At 47.5% G+C, this 8,934-nt stretch overlaps 4 protein-coding genes across 4 annotated transcripts; 1 reads left to right on the forward strand and 3 right to left on the reverse strand.

The window, feature by feature from the left end:
- Positions 1–1,283: 1,283 nt before the first annotated feature.
- Positions 1,284–2,359, reverse strand: TRV_03874 (actin; the record flags this gene model as incomplete). The annotated part of the gene is made up of 2 exons (XM_003021967.1): positions 1,284–1,514; positions 1,592–2,359. The coding sequence occupies 2 exons, from the start codon at positions 2,357–2,359 to the stop codon at positions 1,284–1,286; spliced, it is 999 nt and encodes a 332-aa protein (XP_003022013.1).
- A 2,624-nt stretch (positions 2,360–4,983) lies between these two features.
- Positions 4,984–5,676, forward strand: TRV_03875 (uncharacterized protein; the record flags this gene model as incomplete). The annotated part of the gene is made up of 2 exons (XM_003021968.1): positions 4,984–5,379; positions 5,443–5,676. 2 exons carry the CDS (start codon positions 4,984–4,986, stop codon positions 5,674–5,676), a joined length of 630 nt encoding a protein of 209 aa, XP_003022014.1.
- Positions 5,677–6,248: 572 nt separating this feature from the next.
- Positions 6,249–7,031, reverse strand: TRV_03876 (uncharacterized protein; the record flags this gene model as incomplete). The annotated part of the gene is made up of 4 exons (XM_003021969.1): positions 6,249–6,312; positions 6,387–6,484; positions 6,553–6,813; positions 6,939–7,031. 4 exons carry the CDS (start codon positions 7,029–7,031, stop codon positions 6,249–6,251), a joined length of 516 nt encoding a protein of 171 aa, XP_003022015.1.
- A 764-nt stretch (positions 7,032–7,795) lies between these two features.
- TRV_03877 (uncharacterized protein) lies at positions 7,796–8,084 on the reverse strand (the record flags this gene model as incomplete). The annotated part of the gene is made up of 2 exons (XM_003021970.1): positions 7,796–7,900; positions 8,013–8,084. Coding segments are annotated over 2 exons (177 nt in total), but the record flags the coding sequence as incomplete, so codon positions are not given.
- Between the last annotated feature and the right edge of the window lie 850 nt (positions 8,085–8,934).

Genomic DNA, 8,934 nt, shown 5'->3' on the forward strand with positions numbered 1-8,934 from the left:
TGGGCCCATCCAGAGGTTCCCCATCTTGACCTTTCCATCTTTCACCTTTTACCTTTGATTTTCTATTTCTGTTGCCTTTTGTTTTATCTTCTCTTCTTCTGCCGTGCATTAGATCATGTACGAGCATCCCTTTTTATATATACCCTCGTTATCAGGTGCCGGATTCACCTTTATAACCATTCGTTCAGGCGCTTTAAGGGTTGGAAATCTTTCTTCTTTTTTGACCTGCTTTGCCGTGGCCATGTATATACCTAGACTCTCGCTGATTTACGAGCTCAAGAACTTAAAGATATATGTTTGCATGTCTGTCAAAAAGATCTTCTATATAACCGTCTTACTATAAACCTTCTAGATTCCATACTTAGTGCAGCTTTAAGTTCCCCAAGGTTGCTCGTTTTATATTCATAGAGATAAGATAAGATTCCGCTGACTAATACAAACTGAAACAGGCATAATTTTCTTACTAAGCGTTACATTGTCCACGTCAGCCTCAAGAGAAGTAATTGGAAGCTCTTTGAATAATGGGCGAACATTTTACGTTGCTCGAATTACTTTGAACATGCTGGTTTGCTTCTGCCTGCTTTCCCTTAAGTCACTGACAGCCTCGTTTGTGTTTATGTGGCCTGTAAGGGTAAGCAATGGATAGAAGGATAGAGCTTTGCATTTATAGATAGAGCAAAGAGAAAGTGTGCTTTGTCTCCAAGGCCAGGTCACGTGAAGATATAGAGGGGCAGGGGAGGAGATCAAGACATGGCAAAGGAGAAACAGAGAGAAGTTCGAGTTGAAGATGGAAGAAATCTCACAGTAATGAGTTAAGTAATACAAGAAGCAGAGACCAAAGGTAGAAAAAGGAAGTAAATATTTAACTTGAATTCAAATACTATGGACGTCGAAAAGGATCTTGATAAAGGAGAGGAGAAAGGAGAGAATTGGATAGATAAAGAAAAGAGGTTGTTTTTTTTTTAGTTGACTGCGAGTACGGTACGGAGTTAATGGCCATGGAACATGCATCACCGAGTTGTGACCTTTGTTTTTTTTTGCGGGGGAAAAGGGGTTGTGAGTTTTTTTTTTTGTTGGTGCTGTTCGCTTTCTCTTTTTCTCTATCTATCAATTATTCCGACGTCAAGCTAAAATATTCAACGTAGTCCGTATTAACATAACAAAGCTCGATTCCAAGCAGCTATCGTTGCTATCTCACCGGCAAGACAAAGGTAGGCGTTGAAATAACAAGCAATGCGAGAATAATAATGAAAGAGTAGTAAAAAGGCAGGCAACCCACCTCTTTAGAAGCACTTTCTGTGGACAATGGATGGGCCGGACTCGTCGTATTCCTGCTTGGAGATCCACATCTGCTGGAAGGTGGAAAGGGAGGCGAGAATAGAACCACCGATCCAGACGGAGTATTTACGCTCTGGGGGAGCAATGATCTTGACCTTCATCGACGATGGGGCAAGAGCAGTGATCTCCTTCTGCATACGGTCAGAGATACCTGGGTACATGGTGGTACCACCGGACTACACATACAAGTTAGTACCAGATCTGTAGAGCATGTTACGGCAGAAGGAGGAGAAGAAGGGGGCGAAGAACATACCATGACAATGTTTCCGTAGAGGTCCTTTCGGACGTCGACGTCACACTTCATGATGGCGTTGTAGGTGGTGACGTGGATACCGCATGGCTCGAGACCGAGGACGCTGGGCTGGAAGAGAGCCTCAGGAGCACGGAATCGCTCGTTTCCAATGGTGATGACCTGGCCGTCGGGAAGCTCGTAGGACTTCTCGAGGCTGGAGCTCTGGGCGGCAGTCTGGATCTCCTCCTGGAAGTCGAGGGCGACGTAGCAGAGCTTCTCCTTGATGTCACGGACGATTTCACGTTCGGCGGTGGTAGAGAAGCTGTAGCCACGCTCGGCCAAGATCTTCATCAGGTAGTCGGTCAAGTCACGGCCAGCCATGTCAATTCGGGAGATGGCGTGTGGCAGGGCGAAACCTTCGTAGATGGGGACAACGTGGGTGACACCGTCACCGGAGTCGAGGACGATACCAGTGGTACGACCAGAGGCATAGAGGGAGAGCACAGCCTGGATGGAGACGTAGAAGGCTGGGGCGTTGAAGGTCTCGAAGATGATCTGGGTCATCTTCTCACGGTTGGACTTGGGGTTGATGGGGGCCTCGGTCAACAGAACTGGGTGCTCCTCTGGGGCGACACGGAGTTCGTTGTAGAAGGTGTGATGCCATATCTTCTCCATGTCATCCCAGTTTGTGACGACACCGTGCTCGATGGGGTATCGCAGGGTTAGGATACCACGTTTTGACTGTGCCTCATCACCAACATAGGAGTCCTTCTGGCCCATACCAATCATGATGCTGTTCAACCTGATTAGCAGCTGGTCTCCCCCGCTCTACAGGCGGTGTCACAAATAGTTTTTGAGGAGACCTACCCATGGTGACGAGGGCGACCGACAATGGATGCTGCAGACGGGAGTTAGCTTGGGGCTTCTGACACTACATTGTCTCTCGACTTCTCAAGTATGAGAAGGGGGAGGGGGGCCAACTTACGGAAAACAGCTCGTGGGGCATCGTCACCGGCGAAACCGGCCTTGCACATTCCGGAGCTGTAGTGAGGAATCGAGTCAGCATTCCGCCAGAGAGGTCAAGGAACCAAGCGGCCTCTATCCATCGAAAAACCATCCAGATAATATTGAGAAAAAAAGTGCGACGTGGGGGAGTGGGTTGATATTGATGTTGGCGCTGTGCTTGCTGTTGTGGTTGTTGCGTGGCGAACAGACAGCGAAACAACACAAAGTGTTCAGAACAGGCAGCACGGCGGGATCGCCAGGACGACGCAGAACTCACCCATTGTCAATGACGAGGGCAGCAACTTCCTCTACACGGGAGACGAGTTAGCGAGCAGCACAGGAGGACGGAGGAGCACGGAGACGAAGGCTGAAAGGGGGAGAGCTGGACGGTGTCTCGCGGGTAGGGGGGGGGCGGCCAGAGCTTTTGGGGGGGGGGGGGAGATTTGGTTTCGCAACATACCCTCCATGGTGGCTGATAGTACAAGTTAAAAAAGGAAACGGGACAAGAGAAAGAGACGAGCGTAGAGTCGGCGACAGAAGCGAAGCGGCCTGCACGCGGAAGCAGGGAGATGGCGGGTTGATGGGCGTGGGAGATGGATGATGTTGTTGAGATTGACTGAGGGAGAAGAAGAGAGACGGTGGTGGAAGAAGGAGAGGAAGAAGGAGGACGCAGGCCGGTTTGGTGGAGCGCAGGGCGAAGCGGGCTTAGTGAGGTTTTAGTGTGGGAAGCCAGCAGACCTCCTGGTTGGCTCGTTCGGGGGGCGGCAGCCTCGTCCTTCACCGTTTACCTGCAGTAGAGTTGAAGTCGATGCTGGTAGATGAGGATGAAGAAGTCGATGGTGATGGTAGTCGATGATGATGATGATAATGCTGAAGTCGAGGGATACTATTATAGACTTGCTGCTGCCTAGTCGTCGTCGTCATGCGTGGCAGGAATATGGCTGCCTCGCTCTCCTGCTGCTACGATGGCCAATGTACATGGCCTGACGCATCGTGCACTCCGGCCGCTGATGCCATGGCGCTGTGCCAGGTAGATGCATTAATTCATTAAATTACCGTCTGCTGGTGCTCTGATGATGGAGGGAAATGTCGCTGCCTTCGGGGGACGCTTGCTCCCAGGCGCTTCACGGCCCTGGAGAATGATGCTGCCTAGCCTGTCTCTCCCGTCTCTCTCTGCTCGCCCACCGCTACCTCACTAAACCACAAGCCTGCTCAATAGTTGCGTAGGGGGGCTACGTAATAATAACTACTACTCGACCCAGCGTCACCCCAAGTCCCCAACATCTCAGCAGCTTGATCTCCTTGCCTTCATCGCCTGCTTCATCTCTGCCCCTTGAGCGATGGAGTACTCATTTGGAAAAGTCCAGGTCACGTGAAGCTGGCCTGCAAAAGGGGCTCAATGATATCAACATGACGAGAAGAAGATAACTAGTTATCTCAGAAGAAAAGAGGCCCGGAGTAGTTACGGAGTGGGGAGACGATGCGTTGGCTTCTCGCGTCAACACCCTTCAGCCGGCGAGCGGAGAAATGGACTCCTTGAGGACTGCATCCAATGCTTGAAGGCGCGGGCAGCACTTCCCACCCAACAGTTCGTTGCTGCTGGCGGACAGTCACTCTGCCCATGCTACCCGGCGTTCCGGAGTCGGGGGCAAGGAGTCTCGTTTTTACGAGCAGCCTTGCCCAACAGTTCACTCGAGCACGGACATGTTCGCAGGGATGGGGATGAACGGAACGGAAGGGTTTATCTGATCTCTGATCTGCAAAGTCTTCCCCAAGTCGTCTTTCTGATCCTCGTCCATACATACACTCGTCCCGCTCAGTCACCGTCAAAAGGCCGTGAAAGAACTGCTGCTACTCCATACCTCATTTTGTCCTCTGCCAGTTCAGGTACTCTAGTATTTCATCGTGCTTCCATTTGATTTGACTTGACAGGCCATCCTATCACCTTGGGCTTCGTTTCGGGGGTGCGATTGCCTCCCAGGTTCACATCTTTTCCCCTGATACGTTCATCTTTCTTCGGTATACATGGCCTAAAGCACCTATAGAAATGCAGCCATGATACCGCAGAAGCTTCATCTACCCATCTCCCATCTCCCATTTTCTATTCGTCTAACCGACGAACGAACAGCCAGCATTTTTTTTTGATAAGAATATTGCTTATATAATCACGGATCTAAAGTGGACCGATCGAAGCTTATCGAATATTGCGGGCGCTTCATGAAGTTGCTTGTTCACTGCAAACAATTTTTATTTTATTCTTTTATTTTATTTTATTTTCGGACAAGTCAAATCACCAGTTAGAAGATTTTGCGATTGAAGCTCACGAGTTATACCCTTTATCGGCCTGTTCCTTATATCGATAACGAGCTACTCCCCTGATATTCAGTGCAAGACCAACACTCAGAGCCATGGACCCCTCGTTGAACAACCTCCTTAAATGGAGTATCGAAAACACTCCTGCGGCCAACGGCCAGCCAAACGGGACCGAACAACCAGCCCATAGACAGCCCATTGATGCAGAAGCCCTCCAGCGCCTACTAGCAAATACCCCCTCAGACGCAGAACTCATGAAAACCGCAATGGAAGTCGTGCGATCCTCCGAAACAACGTTGGAAAATCAGCTTATCGCCTTTGACAATTTTGAACAGTTGGTTGAAAATCTGGATAATGCGAATAATATGGAACCCCTGGGCCTTTGGCCACCGCTAGTAGAGACGTTAAAGGATGAGGAGGCGGAGATACGGAAAATGGCCGCATGGTGTGTTGGAACAGCAGTACAGAATAATGAAAAGTCCCAAGAGAAGGTATGCTTTCGACCCTACGTTACATCTGTTGTTTTTTGTAACTGCTACTGACGTATGGTTTAGGCCCTGGAAGCAAAGGTTATTCCAGAGTTAGTTCGAATGGCCAGGGAGGACAGCGATACTACTGTCCGTCGCAAAGCGGTGTACGCTATATCCTCGTGTGTGCGAAACTATCAGCCCGCCCTAGACCAGCTGCGAGAACACTTGCCCGCCGAGATCGTGGGCGCGGATGAGAAAATCGATGCTGGTGACATGGATAAGATAGACGCTATTATTGCACATCTAAAACAGGCTTGAACTACATTGGATATTAAAAAAAACAACTCTTTTCAAACAATCGCCAGAGCTATACCGTCACAAGATACCCAACAGACGAAGATACTTTGCTTTCCTCATAAGGCCTGTTTCCCAGGAACTGCCTGGGTAGTATGGCAAGGAGGGCATCTCTAGCCGTCAGGAAATTCGTGCTATGAGTCCTCCTGGAGAGTGTATTGCCTCAAGATGGACAACCGGAGAATCTTAGACATGCATCTAGTCAGCTGGGCCAACCTATAGCAACTCTCGTCACGACCATAGAAAAGCGAGGTCAGACGTGATAAGTAGCCCAACGGGCATGAATTAAACAATATAATGATAATACCCACCGAGCATCTCGATTCATATCATAAAAAAAATCCCCCCTGACATCAAATAATAGATAATTTGAGGTGCTCTTTTCAGAAAATTTGATGCACGGAGAGTAGTTTATAATAGTATCATTGCTCAAAATATTCTACAGGAGGACCAATAAATACGAAACAGGAAAACATGGATAACATAACAATGGAAACAAGCCGAACAAAGTAATCTCGAAAACGGTGGTTCCGGTCTTATAGAGCAAGGGTGTATGTATAGTCATCCTCCATATTTTGCGCAATCCACAGGACGGCAGAGCTAGAAAAAGACATTACTTCATTAGCTTTGCAAAAAAAAAAACAGGCAATTCATATTTCAACCACAAAACTCACCTCATCATCACCAGTGCGTTAGCAACAACATTCGCAATACCAAAGTAAAGAGTCTGAAGCGGGTACCCGTGGATGACATATTTCAGAACCAGGACCGTCTAAAAGGCAAACGTTAGTCCATCGACAAAACAACGGTCACAGGCGGAGAGAAGAGGGCAGAACGTACTACACTCCCAGCCAGTCCACCAGCCAACAACGCGAAGCCCAGGAATAGCACAAATCTCGCCTTCCAGGCCACGCTATCCCCAGAATAGCTGAAGCTATCCGCACTGAGGCGCGACTTTTCAATAGAGTTGATGACGAGCATCCCCAAGGCAGAGCAGATGCCGGGGATCCAGTCTACGAACTTCACATGCACCTCTGAGCCATTTTTGGGGCTGTGAGAGAACGAAGCTGCATCGATAAGGAAGAAGAGGCCGATGGAGAACTAGATGGAGGTGAGATAACATGTTAGCCTGATGGATCTCTGGAAGCTTGAGAACGTGTGGAACAGCAGAATAATAGGGTAGATGGCAGCCGGTCGAGGAAAACTGGGGAAGCAGAGGTTCATACCAATGCACCAGAGGCATATATGCCAGATGTACGAGTGTTGGCATTGTTAAACCACTTGGTAAACCGGAATAGGCGGTTGTCTGAGTCGTCCATGGTGGAGGTAATCCGTGTAGTCAGTCGCGGGATATCCGGGGTTCTAAATGGTTAACAAACCAAGCAGGTTCGGAAGTTTCTCGGAGATACACAGGTTGGAAAACGACAGCCAGCCCTTGTCGGGGTCAATGTTGAGTATGTGGTGGTTATGCCTTTGGTCAACCAACGCCGGCTTCCTGCAAAAGCGCATCACGGGCGCCTGAAAGCCAAAACGTCACTAGCTTATGTAATAAGTACCTTGATCACGTGGCTAAGATAACTAACCATGGATGCACTTGGCCCAAGCTCCCTTTATGACTTTTTCGTTCTCAAAGTCAAGTCAATGTTGAGAGTTGATGGGAGCATCAACGAAGCAAAGGCCGGAGGCCATTTGCTTTCCAGAACTCAGCACCACTCGTTGATACCTATACCCACCCAATAAGCTGATTGTAAATACTGGGTAGAAGCTGACTGCCTGGAAATACCAAAACCTATTCTCCTCGAGTAATGGAAGCAACCTCCAGTCTTTGATATCTGTGCCTGTGTTTCTGGCACTTTGCTTTACACGGCCAAGGATGATGAGAACGACTTATTCTACATGAGTATACTGTACCGTTGCCCAATTTGACTATACCCCTTAGACTAGACATCAATTTGAGGATGGATTAATGTCCTTTCCCTGGAGGTAGATACACGTGCCTGGCTGCAGCTAGTGCTCATGCTTTAAATACATCTATCTACCTTTTCATAATTCTCCTATACTCTATAAATGCTACCGCTTTTTATTATAGCTGCATATAATCTGTATTGCAGTCTATCTTATTATATTGACCTCCTGCTAGATGTTTCTCCAGATATATATACCTGAGCTGGCCTTCCTTTGTTACTGGCTGGAACATCCATCTGGAAGGTCAACGTGACTACTTGAACCAGTCACTTGTGCCAGGTGAATCCTCGCTTAGCTCTAGCGCGATTCCTGCACGTGAGAGAATGTATAAATACCTCCTGCTCTCTCGACTCCTTTGTGATTTTTCTTTCTTCCTTCTTTTTCTCCCTCTCTTTCTTCTGCAAATCCTACACCATCCTGCTCACAAATCCTCCTCTCATGCTGGCTAGTGGCTGTCTTGAATATAACTTTTATCTGCCTTCTTTTTATAGGCAATATATAAATGTCATTATAAGAACTTCAATATCTAGAAGTTATAGGCATTCTCTGGCGTGGGCCAGATACTGGTCTTCACGCAAGACTCGACTCCAGTCATACTGGCTGGGGTCGCTAGGCTTTATAAAATATAATAATGTACCATTATTAGGTACAATATATAAAAAGCTTTATATGCTTTTAAAACATTCTCCAGTTCCTGGAGCAGATTCTCCGGGGATATTCTACCCTATGAAGCTCGGTGGTATGGCTCGTGTTCTTCTCTTACCTTCTCCTATTTGTACTGACAAGTTATATCGGCAGGTAAAAAAACATTAATATAATAAATAAAGGGCTTGCCCAAATGGGCGACTAGGCCCACCTCAGTTTGTGGACTTATCTGGTGCTTTGCTGATATAAATATCAGGTATTCACCCCTTGATCTCGGTACTTATGTACTAGAATAGGAGGAAACTAATTTTTATTTCCTTAGCACCTCAGCTTTTCCGTTCTCTCGCGACGGCCTGCGGGCGCTATTTAATTAGTATTCCCAAAAGATACCCCAAAGGTTAGTTGTGCAACCATACCTTCAGTGCCCTTCAGTGCTGCTCTATTTAAGTCACTTATTTTCACTTACTAACAGTCTGAGGCACATAAAGAACAAGGGGTGCTTTTATTTTTCAAAACATAATTATTATTACCATGAATACATGGCAGGACAGGGCGGAAAGCCCATCTGCATTAGCAGATGATAAAAAATTGCTTATTTCTTATATTATTTGT

This window comes from Trichophyton verrucosum (assembly GCF_000151505.1).
Source record: "Trichophyton verrucosum HKI 0517 chromosome Unknown contig00310_1.f1.exp, whole genome shotgun sequence".
Classification (NCBI taxonomy): Eukaryota; Fungi; Ascomycota; class Eurotiomycetes; order Onygenales; family Arthrodermataceae; genus Trichophyton; species Trichophyton verrucosum.